Source organism: Thermobia domestica, chromosome 12 (genome assembly GCF_964235325.1).
Source record: "Thermobia domestica chromosome 12, izTheDome1.hap1.1, whole genome shotgun sequence".
Lineage (NCBI taxonomy): Eukaryota > Metazoa > Arthropoda > Insecta > Zygentoma > Lepismatidae > Thermobia > Thermobia domestica.
In genome coordinates, this window is record NC_137465.1 from 102,606,591 (window position 1) to 102,626,479 (window position 19,889).

Genomic DNA, 19,889 nt, shown 5'->3' on the forward strand with positions numbered 1-19,889 from the left:
TGCCCTTTTGTTTCAAATTCTCTCCGCTTCAGAAGGAGAAGCTTCATGTCTACAGAATCATGTAAGAAAACCCATCTAAAAATCTGATCGCTCAACTGAACGAGGAATTGAACCTCTATCGCAAGCCTGTCGTTTTCTCTAGTAGCTCAAGAGATACTGCACCTGACAAGATAATGGATTGCTTCCTCGCCAATTCAGCAACCAGATTTTTTTCTAACTACCTTTTGGGTTTACGACACTACAAACTACTAAATTATGCATTAGCAGAACCTTCCCTGATATCAAAAATACATTAAAATTATCTACTTTATTTAAAAAAAAAAAATACCTGTAGCAAGTTCCCAGTAAACATTTAGCCCACAACATTGGTGTTTCTGCGTGCTTTCGCGCCAATTTTTGAGCAGATTTTATTTCATGTTTTGTTCTTCTAGCCATCGGACTACCAGGAATTGGACCACTCAATCGTGGTCCAACGTTTAACAAATCCTTGGGTTCTCCTCTACTAAACAATTTGTTATTTAGTGTGAAACCCTGAAAAGGAAAGTGTTAAGTATTAATAAGAATAATGCCTAACGAAAATTAAATATTTTCAAAAATTCGTTTGCATATATGTTATTAAAGAATTTATAACCTGCAAAATTCTACCTTTCAGTCTGTAATTATTCTTCTATTTGCTTCCCTTTATATTCCTAATTGCGCATTGATACAAAGTGAAAATATGAAAACAGGACAATAGCTTCGATATGAAATTACTTCCGACAATCTCAAAAGTGTCCATTTTTTCTACTTTTCTTTGGGTTAGGGATTTTCTCACTTGGTTTGACGCAGCTTTCTATTCTTCAGTATATTTAACCAGGTTTCTTGTAGTGTTTCTTTCCTACATCTTGCACTTTTACGTATATTTCAATCGTGGCCTTCCTATGGTTATTTTTTCACTCTCTCATTCTCTTCAATCTTATAATATGCCAAACAGATCTTTCTCTGTTTTATGAAATGGTCTTCACTATACACGGGTTTTCTCCTACCATTTGCAACCCTTTTTCATTTGGTGCCTTATCCACCTACTCTAAATTTATAGTTATCTTCATTATGAACTAATTTTAAGGATATTCATTTTATTTTATGCATTGGACTTTAAGAAGTGCATTTCGTTTCATCTCTGTATTTTCTTTTATTTTACGTTATAATGCCCTCTTTGTTCACGTTTGAACCTCACCCATGGGAACTATTCTGATAACGTATTCTCACATACCTTTCTTATACGCCATGATAATACTCCAGTCAATGAGAGTACATGTGTAGACGAAATGATAAAAATTCGTATGTTATAAAGGGTTTGAAACTTCATTTTACGCCTGGATTCTAGATCCATGGGCGAGGCTTTGTCAGGGAAGCAGGAAGAAAGTGAGATCATTCTGAAAGATGGCGGGCTAACGACTCAACCTGTGTGATAATTGTTCAATTTTCTGTTAGTTAATTTTTTTTCACTTATTTTTTTAACACAAAGGATGTGTATGTAGAAGCTAAGAATATGAATAATACATGTATAGTAAGTTAGACCATGTGTCTATTTAATTCAGGATTTTTTCTGTGCTTGTTATGTGCATAGTTTGTCGTAGTATGTTTTATCTATAATTGCTTAATCCATAACTTCTAATATAGTGCTTGATTATGGTTGTCTATGGTGAGGTTAAAACAAAACTTCGTTTTGTTTGAATCGCATCACAATTTGCAGAAAAACAGCATTTGTGTACAGATATCTTTGTATGCATTCAGGCTGACATTAACGAAGCTGTCAATGTACGGGTGCTGAACGGATTCCAAGTTCGATTCCCGAGCTTGGTTATCACGTTGGTTTCTTTTGCCATCCGCAGTAATCATTATAAATTTTCAACTTTCCTCTATAGGACATTTCGAAGGCTTCCATTCTTTGCCTACAGTTCATGTTACATCCATACAACAACACAGTCCATACACATGTTTTCACTAGCCTTCTTCAGATTTACAAGGTCTGTCCGGAAAGTAATGTCATGAAGTCCACAAGTGTGAAAATAATATTTACACAGTAGTAATAATAATAATAATAATAATAATAATAATAATAATAATAATAATAATAATAATAATAATAATAATTGTACATTAAAATTCTTCAAAATATTGTCCCCTGAATTTGCCAAAGGATTTCTAATCTGCGAAGGCATCCTGCAAGGCCTGTTCAGAAAAAGCTTAAAAGCCATTTCATAAGCTGCTTTCACGTCGTCAATTGTTCTGTAACGATATCCTTTCAGGAGGAAATTTCAAACGGCGAAACAAAAAGGAGTCTGAGGGAGCCAAGTCGGGACTGTAGAATGGCTAGGGCAGCATTGCCACGTTAGATTTAGCCAGGTAGCTGGTCACAACGAAGGCAGTGTGGGTGGCGAGTTGTCATGAGAAGTTACTAATTGCCGCTGATGTCTAGTCTGACGCGCAGGATCTTTGCTCTCGGTCTCTTGAGGACTTCTACGTAACGGTTGTTATGGGAGGTACAAACTCAAGATGGACGATCCCCCCCGATGTAAAGAAACAGAATGAGCATGATTTGCTCATTCGAGCCTTCTTGTGGTGAGGGAACGCCGAGGTATACCACTCAGCGCTTTGTCTCTTCGTTTCGAAGTTGTACTGGAACACCCATGTTTCATCACCGTGATAATACTGTTCAAAAAGTGAGGATCATTTTCACTCATTTTCAAAACATCTTAACAAATTTCCACTCGGAGAGATTTTTAGCTGTCGGTCAAAATTTTTGGGACAAGTTTCGCGCACTTTTCTGATGGGCAAATCCTTGGTCACCGTCTCCTAGACGATAGTTTTTGGAATATTCAACATATCGGATATTCAACGAACACTCATTTTACAGTCTGCTTGCAAAAGTTCTTTCACGAGTTAAATTTTCGTCGTTTGAGGAAGTTGACGGGCTTCGTCGCCGACATCTTCACAGCCTTAAAAAGAAGCCTTGTGTCATGTATAGGCTTGCCTTTGTGATAAACACTCATCCCAGAAGACCTGTTGAACCACTGGAAAAAGCTTCCCCTGCAGATTTGCAGAGTTTCCCATAAAACTTGATAGCGAGGCTATATGAAATCTGGACCTCAGTTTAACGTGGTATCCGAACCACTAGGTGTCAAACTTAGGTTTCCCACGCCACGCGTGTGTTAATCATATAGCCACGAGGTAGCTCAATAAAATATCATTATGCCATCTTCTTGACAAGAAAATGGCACAGAATTTTGAAGTTCCGGAAATGGTCATTTTTATTTCTTCTTTTATTCTTTTAACACAACTTCCATGCAGCTACTTAATGCAACATATATATGACTACTTACCATCAAATATAACATTCAATTATTTTCTATTGCTATAGTACTTCTATGTACCTAGTTATTTCATAAATATTGTCCGAGATTTTGACCGAAATTTGACCATGGCTGGGTATGAATGAATGCTTCCATCTGGATATCGTGGGCGAAGTGGGCTCCTGAGCTGTTCATTCCACGCTGGGATGTGTGGCAGTAGGAATATGTAACTATAGAGTGGAACTACTACGAGGATCATGTTGCAGTCATAGTGCTACACAACAAGATGAGCATGCCACCATCACGGATCTTCGTCTCTCTGAAACTCCTACAAATCAGTGAGCGATTTGTCTACCACACCATCCACCGTTACCGATGAAATAGGATATGTGATGACCGGCAGAATAGTGACAAGGTCACGCACAGTGAGTACACAACAGGCAGTTAAAGCCGTACCTGCAAGGATTTGTCGAAATCTCGTGAGTACTCAATCAGTGATGTCTCAAAAGATGTCTATTTCGAGACTAACCATGTCACGAATGCTCAATCAAGATCTGGATCTCAGAGCCTACAAACAACGTACAGGTCACTTCCTGCGTTACGCAAGAAATTGTCACAGGACAATTCTCTTTTCCGACGAGAAGCTGTTCACACTTAAGCAGACCTTTAATGCTTAAAATGAACGTACAGTATGTATGCATCATTATCATCATCACCATCATCAATACAAGCTGAATGTATTTCCAGAGTCCGAAGTTCCTATTACCCAGCATCACTCATTGTGTGGTGGGGTGGGAGCACAACACAGCTCCATGTATCATACAGGGTTCCCATTCTTTTTCCCCCAAAAATTTCCAGGACATATCACCTATTTTCCAGGAGTTCGAAACAGAAAGGTATAACAGTATTGCAACTGTACGTTCAAAATTCACAACAGTGAAATGAAAGGTACAGTAAATTGTGCAGTGAATATTAATGCAAGTTTAATATTAATATACAATAATTAAATACAAAGCGGAGCGTAATGTGCTGCTTCTTTTTTTGGTGGCCTCCCAATTCCCTTTATAGCCATCCGATCCACCCACGTCCAGCACATATACTGTCATTCTTTCTACATGACATTTTAATTGTGCACCGAACAAATTTACAAACAACAAAAATCTATTTTTCGTACATGGCATATTCATTGCGTGACAGATATAGTTAGGGGAAAAAAAGGAATTATATTACAACTGTTTCAACTGAGTATGGAGTTGTGTGATTTCCTCATCTATAGACATAATGTGTTTGTTCTTCAGCAAAGCTGCTCTATGGATAGCATTTGACTTTGTCAATAAAGTAAACCAAGATTTCTGCTCTGCTTCATGTACAAGAAACGTAAAGTTTCTTTGGTATAGCAAGGAATTGAGTTGAGTTGAGTTGATTTTGAGTTTAACGTCCCGTTCAGCAGCGAGGCTATATGAGACGTGGACCTACTGGTTAACGTGGAATCCGAACCACATGAGCTCCCGCCGGGAATCGAACCCGGGTCTCCCACGCCAAAGGCGCGTACGCTAACCGCTTAGCTACGGAGGAGCTCTAGCAAGGAATTGAGTTTCACCTAAATATGACCGTGTCACAAATAACATTAATATGAAATTTTACAGAAGAGTAAGTACTGTTCCGAAAATAGACTGATTGTGGAGAATTGATACTGGCACAAAGCACAGTTTTTGGAGGATAGTGCTAGTGAAGACAGCATCCAAGAATGGGTTGACAGACTAGTGACTGAAAGAAGAAAGAAGTTCTTTTAGCCAACCACCCTGTTGGAAGAAAGAAAGTCTATCAACCAACCACACATGCAGGATCATGATAAATTATTATTCAGCACAAAAACAGAAACAGCAAACAAAAATAGTAATCAATTAAAACCTTCATTATAATTACGAAAAGTCTGACATTCAGTATTTCTGTAAATTTCAAGGACAGAAATGCATTTTCAAGGACATTTCCAGGATGTTTCCAGGACGAAATCAATTCAAGGACATTTCCAGGTTTTCCAGGATTTCCAGGACGAGTGGGAACCCTGATCATAGTATTGGCGTATATTGTGAAAGCCTGAGTACCACCATGTTTTCTGACCAACAGTAGAACTTCCAACACGATTCTGCTCTCGCACACATGGCACGGTCAACACAAGAGTGGCTACGGGCCAACGTCCCAGACTTCATCTCCATATCAGACTCGCCCTCTAGCAGACCGGATCTGAACCTGTTCTACTACAAATAGTGGACAGTGTTGTAATCAATGATATGCAAGAAGAGATACTCTAATGTGGACTCCCTGAAGCCCGCCACTGCCTTGACACAGTTTGTAATTCCGTCGACACTATTCGTAATTCCATTGACAAATGGCCCACCACACCCTGGACTTGCACCCAGGCTCAAGGTGGACATTTTGAAAATTGATTGGTGCTCTTTATGGTCCACACTTTCATATATCATCTTGCAAAAGGATATATCGTCAACACCACGTCTGTGTCACTTCTAAACATCTGATCGCACTTTTTAATGACTAGATAGGTACTTGTAGTTTTGATCGATTGTATCTACGCAAGATGTTTGGGGCGACATTCCTCCGTACCTTCCTAGCAGAGACATCTATGACAACAGAAGAGAATAAAACAATAATAATCGAGGAACAACAAAGAATATTATAAAATACCTTGTTATAATTGTATGTTACGCCTTCCTGACTTGCATATTCAGGTGGCATTATAAAAACTGTTCTCTCACTTTGATGAGATTCGTCCAATTCCATGAGGCGAATGTCACTATCATCCAAATCAACCTGTAAAGAAACGAAATCGAAAATTTCATGATCAACAGCTAGTAGTAACAACAAAATATTAGCAATAATCTCACAAACAAGCAAAAAAAAAAGGAAACTGTATGATTCTTCTTCACTAAGAAAAAAAATCAGCAGCTGAAGCGGCCAGATGTGCGCTATGTTTGAATGCAGGATCATGTAATTCGGCATCAAACATGGCACCCACCTGGATGCTTCGCAAATGATCTTTTCTTTATTTACTTTTATATTTTTTTCTATCCCCATTTTTTGCTGTAAGATCTTAAAGATTAATAGGAAAAAAAAAAAAAACACTTGCCATATCCTTTGTATGTGAAGATCGCGGGTTCGAATGATGACATATACACCCTGTTCCTAGTCGAAACGACAAATTCATAGGTAATAATCTTATAAATAAAAATTAATGATTATGGGTGCAATTGCAAAAATTCAACTCTTTTATACTTTAGAACATATACGAGGTGTGATTGGAAAGTTGTAAGACTGGGCATGTAATTTTAAAATGGCAGTACTTACAGGCTATTGTGATGGATTTCCTTCAAAGTAGTTCCCTACTGCATGAACTCACCGACTCCAACTATGTTTGCACTTCTGGGAGCATTCCTGAAAATTATGTTTCGTAAGGGTATGAAGAACTCTCTCCGTATTTGCCTTGATGTCTTCAATTGAGTCAAATCTCTTCCCTTTCAGCGACAATTGTAACTCAAGAAACAGGCATAAGTCGGCTAACCTGTTATTACCCTATTTAATAATTCTGGGTCCGTTTCGGCCCGACTAAGCAGATCTTGAGACATGTTCCAATTTTTCATCCACTTTGCGCATTTAATAAGCCGCTACGACACACACACATACACACCCGCACTCAACAGATTGTTACGCTGTATTGAACAAAGATATCACAGTGATTCTTGCTGCATGTATCAATGTCAAACCAAGCCACCGCTACCACGCTAACGGACAATTATATCCATTTTCCTCGAGCAGCGGAGCCTTCTGTCTTAAAGCTTTTCAATCACACTTCGTATTCCTGAGCAACTCAGACTCCCATACTCTTCATTTGTGTGCATAATTTGGATTTTTTCCTCAATATATTGTTCCTGCACCACACAAAAACATTTTCGGAACTTTGTAGAAAGTTGTACTATTCCAATAGGAGAAGAACACGACATAGAAACCTTGCAATTATTTTCTCTTTCAGTTATAACATTATAAAACTAAGTATTCTGAACCTGGAAAATAGGGAATATTGTTCCCTTAGGGCATTTTTGGAGGGACCACATTCCTATTGGCCTCTGATCCTGAGTTCCTTATTACAGAACATGTCTGGAACTTATACACAGTGCTAGACACGTAATACATATGGAACTGACTTTCTTGTAAACTGGGCTGCGGTGACTCAGTGGAAGAGCGTTCACCTCTGGTGCATGGGGTAATTGGTTCGATCCCAGCCCGCGCCAAATGAACTTTGTGTGGACAAACACTGTGTGCGTGGGCTTTCTCGTTTCCTCCCACTTTCTTCATTCCACTATTTCATTCATTTCTCATCATCACCGTCCCCTTTAATCTAGCTGGCATATGCGTGGGACGTAAAACTTTTAAAGATTTAATTTTTTTCTCTTGTAAACTGTGATGCTTAAAAATTTAATGAACATGTTTTCCGATTTTATCCAAATGCTAAATACGTCGGGCGACAGAAAAAAAGTTTCATATTTTGCAGTTAAGTGTCATTACTAACTCAATGGTATGGACATACACATATTCTTACTATTAGTCAGCCGCAATTATTTTAATTAAGCTGTAGTCATATTCATTGTGTTTAATTAATAATTAATGTATTTACAATGAAAACATACTTTCTTCATTGTTTTCTGGCGAAGTCCCCTGTTCGTGAGTGAGTAAAGCGACGGCGTGCCGAAACGCAAAGTACCGAATCCCGAACTTCCTACGCGACATATCTCACTATGAAATAGCAAGATGTAATACGAGTTTTATTACAATATAAATAAGTATAATGAGATAAGAAAATGAATGTACTTAAAGAATATTTCCTAAGTCTTTGTAAGTTTAGTTGCTTCAAAAAGGACAAGGAAGGAAACAACTGTCTGCTTCTCTCTACCCAATCTGTGGGTATGACTGAACGTTTTTCAGTTCAGTCGGTTTGTTCAATGCTCTCACGAAGACAAAATATATTTTACACGTATTGAAAAGTTATATGTTCCAACTATATGTTACCACCAGTTCAGTATCTGTTGATTTGATAACGAAATCCGTGTATTTTATTAATTGTTCACATACTTAGTTTGTACATGATGATAAGTGTGTATTTCCGCTTTAAATCTCCATCGTTTCTTTCTTTGTTCAACTTCTAAGCTATTCTGCTAGTGGTAAGGAGGAACAGGAATGCAAGCATAAGGAGATAAATGCAAGCATAAGGAGATAAGCTGAAAACAAGTGTTATTGCCAACCGCATATTTCCTGCTTTCTGAGTACATGTGTTTAAAAACTAGGAAGAATTTTAATTTCGTTGGTGTACAACTGAGAAATATCAGAATAAAGCTTTTTCCATATATCCTTATTTAATATATGCTTTATCTATTCCTAAACTCTTTCTCTGCCATCATTTTATCTTATTTAACATTTACAGTGAGTATTAAACCTTCCCTTTATTCTATGAATCTAACGATCAAGTTCACTGCGTACGTTGCAAAACATTCTGTAAATAATGTACTTTCGGTAAGATGATCCAATCTTTATATTCTGTTTTTTGATATGCGATTCCCAGGTAATGGCGAAATGACATTTTAATTTTTCGTTGCATAAACACAGTTTTTTTCATGAGTAAATCTGTCATATTTATTCCTTTTTTATCCTATGGTTTCAGCTGCCATTAATATGAATATCTCACACGTACTATTTTATAGTAAAAGAAGAAGAAAAAAAGAGCTTGAGATTAATCAAGGGTCAAAATATTTTATGTTTTCCTGCGTCGTCGATCTACTTACTCAGCCGCGTAGTTTCCTCTTACAAAACCTGTTACTTTTTTATTATACATTTCGCTCTTCTATCTGTAGCACATTGCCTTGAGTTCAGTGAGGTTTTTCTGTTTCCATATTTGTATACAAAATATTCGTTACAGAAGCCAATATAAACGCTAACTTAAAAGCAAGAAATGCAACATTCTGGTCCTGTTCTTTGTTCCAGTTTCACCGACTCCTAAGTTTCTTTACCTCCTGTAGCTAGAAAATTCATGGTTGCTAGTATATACCCAATCAAATTCAAGTTTGCTTTTGGCTTACATTTTTATTATTTTGCAAGATTTTTGGGGAAGATTTCTTTACATGCATTGCTTTCTACTGTCTCCATTCAATACCCAAACTCGAAAGAAAAAGTAACAGTTGCGATAAAAAAAATCATCAATTACATTATATCCATACGACTTGTGCATGGGTGAACACTCAATTTTTTTTAGCACCTGTGAAGATCTATGGCTAACAACATAGATTATTTACATTATAGTACAAAGCAATTCTGTCGTTACTGGAATTTATAAAAGTACATTTTAGTATTAAAACTTATATCTTTCTACTGAGACGATAAGGAAATGTCATAATGCCATTTCAGTAAAAAGCACTGATAAAAAAAACAAACGATATATATATAGTGCAGACCACTTATAACGAATTCGGAAACAGCGAATTATTGAATATTACGAACATAAATGAAATCCTCGTCACACCATCCATTTAAAACATGGAAGAAACGACCGAAAAATATTTTCCGTAAAGACAGCTTATAGCGAAATTCCCAGAACGGGATTATGTTTTCTTTTCTTCTGCTCGTGGATAACTCGGTTTCCGTAAAACTGGTTTTCTTAGCTGTTGTCGCTGGGCATGGCTCACTCCTCTCCCTCCCACTCGGATTAGTGCAGAAATCGCCCCGGGTGCAGTATTTCCGGCAACGCGCGTCCACCAGAGTTCAAGTTCCACCAAATTTAAAAAGAAATCTCTATTTTCACTGGAGCTCATTGTTTAGATGCGGAAAGTGAGGCGCGTTTTTCGGTAGCTGTAAAATAGGAACACGCAGTAAGTTGATTTTTTTAACTCGTGTTTGTGCATCGCTAGATTAAAAGATGCAAACAAAAGGAAAGCCATACTTCTTCAGGTAAAAGTGAAAATTATAGACGAAGTTGAAGAGGAAAAATTGAAGAAAAATGAGATTGCTTAAAAAAAAAAAGAAAAAAAGACAAAAGAAATCCCGAAGAACACGCTCCCAATGATTTTAAAAAACAAAGTGGAAATAAGGAAGAAGTTAAATGAAAACTGTTTGGCTGTGAATCGGAAGAAAATGCGTGGTGCTGTGTATAGTGACGTTGAAGATGCCCCTTTTCAGTGTGGTTTTGCGATGCAGGACGAAAAATATTCTAGTAAGTGTGTCGAAACTCAAAGAAAAAGCAACATTTGCTACTCTTCTGGGTCACGGTCGTTTTGAGCCTGGGAATGGTTGGCTACAGCGGTTCAAAGATAGATACAACGTCGGACTGACGAGTGTTTGTGGTGAGAGTGCTTCAGTGACTGATGCCACTGTAGAGGACTGGAAGAAAAGGCACCAGGATACTTTATCAAAGTTCGGCGCGTGTAACATTTATAATGTGGACGAAACGGGGCTTTTTTACCAGCTTTTGCAGCAAAAAATTTCTCTGTTAGAGAAGATAAGTGTGAAGGCGGAAAAAACAGTGAAGTTCGCGTTACTGCGTTGTTGTGCTGCAACAGTGACAGATCAGTCTTGCAAAAGTTACTTGTGGTGGAAAAGGGTAAAAATCCGTGCTATCTTAAGGGAGTTGATTATCTTCCTGTTAAGTATTATGCCAACAAGAAAGCGTGGATGACGAAGAAAATCTTTCGCGAGTGGCTTCTGGACTTCGATAAGATGGAAAACGCGGGAGAAACGTACTGTTGCTTTTGGACAATTGCACCGCACACAATAGGTTGTAACGCTGAAGGCTACAACCCTTCTTTTCCTTCCTCCTTCTTGCACTTCAAAGATGCAGCCTTTGGACCAAGGCATCATAAATGCCGTGAAATGCCATTACCGCAAGAAAGTGCTTGAAAGGATGTTAATTAACATCCGTCTTAAGAGGGAAACTAGCATCTCTCTGCATGTGACAATTCAAATACTCACAACGACATGGATACGTTGAAGCCGCGGGTCGTCGCAAATTGTTGGCTTCATTCAAATCATCTTCTTAATGAACCTGATGTCATTGCTACAAATACGGCGGAAAAAGCTGTTAAATCCTCAAACTTGTAGTGAATTTCAGGAAGGAGCGATACAGGGAATTATGTTTGTTGAATACGTCGCTGCAGATGATGCGCTTGTAACTGAGGATCCCGATGTTGATAATTCAATTGTGGAAAGCGTGAGGGATGCTACGAAGGAAGGTGAAGCAGATTACGATGATGAGAGATAAGTGAAAAATGTGAAACAATCCCCGAGCTCCAAAGAAGAGATTCGAAGTTTGGAAAACCTGCAACAGCATCTTTTCGAACACAACAAAGGTGCCGACAATGCATTTCGGGTAGCTGAGGAAGTGGAAGCGGCGGTGCTACGAACAGCGGCAACTGACACGGTTCAGAAGAAAATTACAGACTTCTTCAAGCGTGCTTGAACAGGTAGGAAAAACTGCAATATGTACGATAGGTTAGATAACAACCCATTTAATAAAATTATCTTCAGATGTAATGCTATACTGCTGTATATTCTTTTTTAAACGTATCTGCTTGTTATCTAATCTTTTGTTTTTTTCATAATTCGGAAAAATACATGAGTTTGTTTATAACGAAGTTCGAATATAAAGAACTCATTCTGTTGGTTATAACGGAACTCCTTGAAATTCGTTATAAGTGGGCTGCACTGTATGTATATATAACCTCAGTGCTTAATATTTACCATATAAAGTCAAACCACTATATCGCAACTTTCATACCGTTCCTTCGAAGGGAAATATTCACATTCAACGTAACATAATGAGACGAAATATTTACACGTATTTTAATAACATTTATGACTAGAAATACCTTTTCAGTACATTCGTCAAAAAATGCTAAACTAGCATCCATATCAGAAACAAATGATCTCTCTTCGATGAATCTGATGAACATTTGAGTCTTCATTACTAAATTAAAAAATTTATGGTGTGTTCTTTCTCTGGAACGCAGAAATCCTAAAAAGACAAAATTATGTAATGTGAAAACCTTCTACAGAAACTACTTTAATGTGAGAGCTTAATTCATACGAAACAAAACAAAACAAAACAAAACAAAACAAAAAACAAACAAACAAACAAACAAAAACTTGTGACGAACAGCATTATTGGCCTTTGAAAACTTCTTAGTTCTTGGATATAAAAATTTACTTTTTGGCCGAGCAAGAACAATATTAACGACAAAATTCGAATTATTCCAACGCAATTCCATACCTTCTGATATTACAAGAATATACGTACTACATGCTGCAAATTACGGTGCCTTGAAATACGTGAAACTATAGTAAGTCCATCACTCGCTAAAATACTTTGATATGAATGTCCACATGAAAGTAAAATGTGTTTAAAATTACTCATAAAAACTTACGATTTTCTCATTTATATTTTAAAGCAGGCAGCTACTTAACACGATGCCACTAAGATAAATGAATATTTTATCATATTAAAACGGTAAAATATTAAGAATTACAAGCAGATGAGCATTAGAGCATTACCTCCAAATTAAGGAATTTTGTCATAGTTCTTATAAAAATAATTTATATCTTAATCCCTGATTCCACGTGCCAGACTATTCACTTCCCCTGACCTGAATTTAATCACCCTAGCATAAAGGTCTACTTATGAAAAATACTTGTAAAAGCTAAATAAATATTTGGTTAATAACAGATGACAAGCAAAGACGTGTAAATTAACCAAAGAATTGCTATCTGAGCAAACTGAATCAAGTTTATAATACACATTTAAGTTAATACATATCATAGAAATACTTTTATTTAAAACAAACAAAATTAGTGACTTTAGTAAGGTATTTCAAATTTCCTCAAATTCTATTAAATAAGAGCACTGAAGGAAGGTTTTATTTTTGCGTATGCAAGTATTTACAGAAATGACATAATCAAGATTTGGAGGAAGGAATATTATAGCTGCCCATGCCAATTCTCTAATCTCCATTTTTTATGTTCAACTTTTTAAAAATTATTATTTATATTAAATGTATAAAAAATATATTGCGCAAAATGTTGAAAGGTAAGAAACAAAGATATATATTACATCAAATACCGGTAACAGTGAATTACATGAACGCTACTAATGGCAACAACTTGTTTATCTACTTGTTTTAAAGTTATTACAATAAAAATTTTCTTACAAATTTGCTAAATGTAAAAGAAACGTAACACAATTACTTAGACTGACTGTTTCAGACTTCAGACTCGGTCTCCTGTATTTGAATTATCGTCACACCTCAACAAGTAAGAAAAATAAATGACAGACAAAGTTTCCTAAACAAACTCCTCAATTTTCCATTCCAGACTACCAATTTCCTGACTTTTCGTATCATTTCGCTTTCCCTGACTTTTCCAGAATTTGCCTGATTTCTAGGTGTGTAAGAAACCTGTTTGCCCATTGTCAGTCAGTCTTGAACTGTGCCACATTCATCGCATCCTAAGTACAGCAGTATATAATACTATATTTGCGCGAGTATAGGCCTCACTACTAAATTTGCAAGAAAGTTGTGTGTTGTAGTTTTGGATGTGTGTATCAACCATCCATTCAAAGCTACCTTAAGACAGTTCTATAGAAATTACATCATGAACAATGCAACTTCGACGTTAGAAGTCCGTTTGCAATGTGCATTTATGTCAGAAGTGTGCCGTTGGATTTTAGCTGCTTGGCTGTCAATATCGGAAGAACTTGTTATGAAAATTATTTTAAAAATGGGAATTTCCAATAATCTTGATAGAACTGAAAATGACCTTCTTTGTGATAGTGACTCTGAGCAGCATTCTGGCTCGTCTAGGGAGGGTGAAGAATCAGATGCTGGTGATGCTGAGACGGTGGGAAGTGACTGTGCTTGATTTGGGTGGGTACAAACAACCTGACGCAATTTTGCTAAGCAAAGTTGATTTTCTTTTTCCAATAATAAGTACTGTACATAAATATACCGTATATATTATATATATATACTGTATAACAAAGATACGTATTCCTGTTAATAAAAGTATTAAGTGTACAAGTGATTTTTGTGCTAGTATAGAGGTTATCGGTACCCAATGAAGGTGGTAATTTTTGCGAACAAGGTAACGTTTTGTGCTATTTTCTTCTTAAGTCTTTGATGGTTTACAAAAATTACTGCAGTAACTTAAAATGGTATAAATTTCAACTCGAAGATACGTGTACATGTCATTTTGAAATTGATGATTGATTATCTGAGGATAAAAATCTCGATTATAGGCCACCTCATGATTTTTCAAGACAAAATTTAGGGAAAAAATGCGGCTTATATTCGCGCAAATACGGTAATGGGAGTTCGGTTTGCACTGAAAATCTAACTTTTCTTTTATATGAATATTAAGAGGAACAAATGTTCGCTCTGGATACAAAAATTCGACTAGTCTTCATCACATGTATACGTCTTGCTACTTTTTCAACATAAGCAATCATAATTTAACATTAACTTACGACATAACGAACTGACACAATAAGAACACCGTCAGACTTGGTTCTCAAGCTACATATTTATTGTCATATGTACTGTGTGTGTGCTATATATTATTTAAACACATTAGTTTAAAATCCAACTTTCAACTCACACTTGTCAACTCCAATGTTTTCAGTAATAACTAAATAAGAAAATTATGATATAGTTGTTTTTACTATACAGCGTGTCCATAAAAATACTATCGTACTTTAAAGGGGTATTATGTCGTTTCGGATAATCGTATTTAAATAAAATTGGTCACATCTGAAAAAAAAATTCAAATATATTTTTGTGCATGTCAACAATGGACAACAATGGGCAAGAATGTCAATAATGGACAGGATTTTTGTGAACATTTTATGGTACTAATGGAGGATAATGAAGAACTGTCAGGAAAAGTAATTTTCAGTGATGGAGCAATATTCCACGTTAGTGGAAAAGTGAACAGACATAATGTTACGATTTAGGGGAGCACTTCCTCACTGGCATTTATATGTTCGGTAACATCTGAATAAGCGGCTTCCAGAAGACGGATTGGACGAGCCGGAAATGATGATAAATGTCTTCTCAAGTGGCTGCCGAGGTCGCCTCACTTGATGATCTGACTTCTTTTTATGGGGGTACGTAAAGGATTGTATCTATGCACCTCCATTGTCTCAAAACCTGCAAGAAGTTCGTATAACTGCTGCAATCCAGTCCATTTCATCAGATATGTTGGAGGGTGTGTGGTGTGAATGGGAATATCGTCTTGATGTCTGCATCGCCACTCGTGGGGCCCACATTCAATATCGATGAGGTATAGTAAAAAATATTTGGTTTTTTTTTTTTTTTTTTTTTTTTTTTCTTTTTCAAATGTGACCAATTTCATTTAAATACAATTATCTAAAGCGACGTTATACCACTTTAAAGTATGATAGTACTTTTATGGACACGTTGTACAACTAGAGCTTAGAAACTGTTTGACCAACATAAAACAAATTCTCACTCACCTTGAAGGTCAAATAAAGAACTCGCATCTGTTGTGCCAACTGTTGGAGCTTTCGTAATAGGAAGAAGATATGCTCTGTAGCCTTTTAATATCGTTCCCATGAATCTCAAGAATGCTTCTTGTATTTCTAGTTCAAGACATTGCTGTATAATAGTAATATAAAAAACAGAATAAAACATATTTAGGACAAAACCAAAGAATATTATCCACACACTAAAATTAACAACGATTCTATTAGATTTTTCATCTATTCCACTAAATAAATTATTTTCATACTGTGCTAACTCTGCTGATCTTAATATCACGAACAGCAGCTGGATAAGATCTGCAATAACTTATTGATTTGTCACCGAAGTGAGCTCCATACGAGAAGAAACGAATTGTATGATAATCGCAAGTGAGGGGTGAGCAGTAGTTAGGAATTGATAAATCTCCCAAAAATTTTCGAAACAGAAGTTATGATAAATATATATATATATATATATATATATATATATATATATGTATATGTATATATGTTGTTAGTGTTGTGGGAAGAACAATGGATTACGTACACAATAAGAAAATAGTCTTTTAAAAACAAAAGAAAACTACCATACTTTTCTTTCATTTCCTGATAGTGACATTTAAATCGTACCTCTTTTCTCCTCAACTGAAAATCCTTATCGATACTGTTGTCTCGATTACGATCACTTTTCAAATTCTGCCTGGTTCGAACCAGTTGTCGTAACTTATCGTGTAGATTTTGCAAATTATTTCGGAGAGTCCTCGCTGGCTTTTTCGGGAGTAGTTTCCAAGTGAGATTACGTTTCTCTTCACATCTGAAAGCAGGAAGTATGACCAATACTGAAATACTAATTTATGAAGAAGAACTAACGAAAAAAATATTTTTATTCTTAATATGGAGAAATGTGTAAGTTTTTACAGATTTCCACATGAAATGTAAAGAATTAGAAAACTTCATTTCCTGCCTTATTAATATGTCTTGAAGTTTAAAAGCAAGTGCTAGATTAGCTATTTAGAATTCGTTATATTCCTAAAACAATAATCCAACAAACAGACTGAAAACCAATAAACACAAAAATACGTACACTGTGATCGTAGTTGTATCAAGATCTACGCAGTTTACGTCTGGAGGAGGATCATACATATCGAAAAATCTAGAATCGACCCCAATGAGAAAAGGCAACGGTGCATGTAGGACATCGGCTAATCCAAGAGGGCACAAGGGTATGTAAGGACACTGCCATTTGAAAGGGAATATAATCTGAAATATAAAAATACGTATAAACTTTTACATACATATATATTGTTTATTCGAATAGAAAAAAAATCAATTAGATTATTTTTATAACAAGCTTGCTCAAATATCCCTAAGTAAATAAAATCACATTTATTCTAGTAACTTTTATGTGTATTTTAGTTATTGCTATTTTACGAAAAATGCATACACAGGCCATTGGCATGACCCCAGCTCACATAATAATGTGTTGATACACAAAAATATGAAACCTATTAGAGAATGGGTATGGGAAATAAGCAAATGAATATCTTATATTATATATTTAACAGAACTTCCATGGAGATGTTTATAATTAAATAAATAAAACTTTTAATATTCCAATCGTGTTTTATTTTATTCGAACTGATATTTCAAAGACAATCTGATTGTCTTTATCATCAAAGTTGAAAAATTTAGAGATTGTTATACAATTGCTTTTAGTATATATATTTTTTTACATTGATACAATTTTTTTTTAATATGAAATAACCAAAAATTGTTACAATACTCAGTTAATTCAAATTTATATTATTATTATGATTTATATTTTTATTCCAAATATATAAAATTATCCACATTTCACTTACTTTCAAACCTTCTTCTCTATTTAAAATGCTATCAATAATTATATTTCTATTGCTTCTCTCTTTGATTATAAAGGTAGTCAGTTGCCTTTGAAATTCCAATTTGAATAAAATAAAATAAAATAAAATACGGATGGAGTATCAAAAGTTTACGGAGACACGGTGGCTCAGTGGTAGAGCGCTTACCTCTGGAACGTGGGGTCCCTGGTTTGATCCCCGGCCAAGTAAGTTTGTGATGAAGATCATGAGCGTAGGTTTTCTCGGGGTACTCCCATTTCCTCTCACATTCTTATTGCACCAATTCTTCCATCATCATTCACTTGCCTTAATCATCTATCTCCCTTAGTCTAAACGTGGGACGTTAAACCGAAATATTCCATTTTCATGAAAAGTTTAATTTTTTTTTTTATTATAAATGAATACTTTACTTGAACTAGTTTCAGGAGATTTTATGACAATTGCGCTGGAAAATCATATACCATACTCACTGTTCCTTATGTTTATTTCTTGGTACTAGTAGCTTACAAGTAACTCTTCTTAAGAGATAATACAGTGGTTGGAAAAAGGTGTATCAAAAAATTATGGATGAAACTGAAGAAGACTCAAGTAAGTTCGGAAGTTGAGCCAATTCTACTTGTGATAACATCTATTGATAGGAAAGAGAGTCACCATTTGCAATTACCTATCAGCATCGTTCCCACTCAACGACAATATCCAGAATATATATATATATATATATATATATATATTATATAAAGTTACAGTGAATTTGGAATTTGGACACATGTTCACTCAAACAAGTGCGGAAATAAAGTATATATGTTGACTGGAAACGATGTTGACTGGATGCAAATGGCAATTTCCTCCCTCATAAGCAGACGCTGTCAGAAGTACAATTGGCCCAACTTCCGAATTTACTTGGATCTTCTTACCTTTATTCATTTTAATTCTGATATACCTTTGTACAGCTTCTCCATTATCTCCTACGAAAACATTACGTGTAAACTTGTAGTACAAGGAAGTAAGCTCAGCAGGAACGATCAGTATGATGTACAATTCCCCCGCGCAATTTATATAAAAAATAATTCTTTCAAATATTTGGATACGTTAATCCTACTTGCAGGATTTCTTTTTGTGTTGCCTGAAACAATAAAGCATGGTTCATTGAAAAACTGACAGAAATAACACTAAATTTGGACACGAATAAACTCAATAATACAGAAACAACACAGACTTGAAGTGTCCCAAGAACTGTTTAATCGAGCGAAATGGACTCAGATTTATTGAATAGGGTAATAACCCGTGATGAATCATGGGTTTATGGGTATGACCCAGAAACGAAGGCCAAATCTTCTCAGTGGAAGAGCCCAGATTCACCAAGACAAAGTCGGTCGAATGTGAAGACAATGTTGGTGTTTTTTTTTTTTAGATTCTAAGGGTATTGTGCATCATGAATTTGCCCCTAGGGGGTAGTCAACCAGGAATACTACAAAAGTGTTCTTCAGCGTCTGCGCGAAAATGTGCGGCGGAAAAGGCCTGCCCTCTGGAAAGAAAAGAATTGGATTTTTCACCATGACAATGCACCAGCGCATTGTGCGTTCTCAATCCAGGAATTTTTGGCCAAATTCAACATTCCTGTGCTTCTGCAACCCCCGTATTCCCCAGATTTGGTCCCGGCCGACTTCTACCTCTTTCCTAAATTAAAATTGTCATTGAAAGGGAAGAGATTTAACTCAATTGAGGACATTCAAGCAAATACGGAGAGTGCGCTTCAAACAATCATGGAAAATAATTTTCAGGAATGCTTCCAGAAGTGAAAACACCATTGGAATCGGTGTCTTCATTCAGCAGGGGACTACTTTGAAGGAGATCCATTACAATAGCCTGTAAGTACTGCCACTTTTAAATTGCAAGCCCAGTCTTAAAACTTTCCAATCACACCTCGTACAAATTCATCACATTTAAATGAAAAGGAAGTCAATACTTGGAAGAATTTCTTTCGCACAGACTCAATCCTGTTTCAATTGCAATGATAAAATAACTGAAATCAACTTTTTATTAAATATCGCAAAGAAAAATAAATACATTAGATTGAAACATAGCTCGAAACAG

The 19,889-nt window shown here is 35.9% G+C and overlaps 1 protein-coding gene across 7 annotated transcripts in view; it reads right to left on the reverse strand.

Annotated features, from left to right (window-relative positions):
* The window catches only part of LOC145666559 (DENN domain-containing protein Crag-like), a 252,916-nt gene that overhangs the window by 120,594 nt on the left and 112,433 nt on the right, over nucleotides 1–19,889 (reverse strand). For all 7 annotated transcript variants that reach the window (XM_081733899.1, XM_081733900.1, XM_081733897.1 and 4 more), the window contains exons 11-16: nucleotides 17,003–17,178; nucleotides 16,549–16,732; nucleotides 15,913–16,054; nucleotides 12,257–12,402; nucleotides 6,039–6,164; nucleotides 329–531 (exon numbers count right to left, since the gene is read on the reverse strand). In XM_081733899.1, the coding sequence (XP_081590025.1) occupies nucleotides 329–531; nucleotides 6,039–6,164; nucleotides 12,257–12,402; nucleotides 15,913–16,054; nucleotides 16,549–16,732; nucleotides 17,003–17,178 (977 nt within the window). The remainder of the gene's footprint in view (nucleotides 1–328; nucleotides 532–6,038; nucleotides 6,165–12,256; nucleotides 12,403–15,912; nucleotides 16,055–16,548; nucleotides 16,733–17,002; nucleotides 17,179–19,889) is intronic.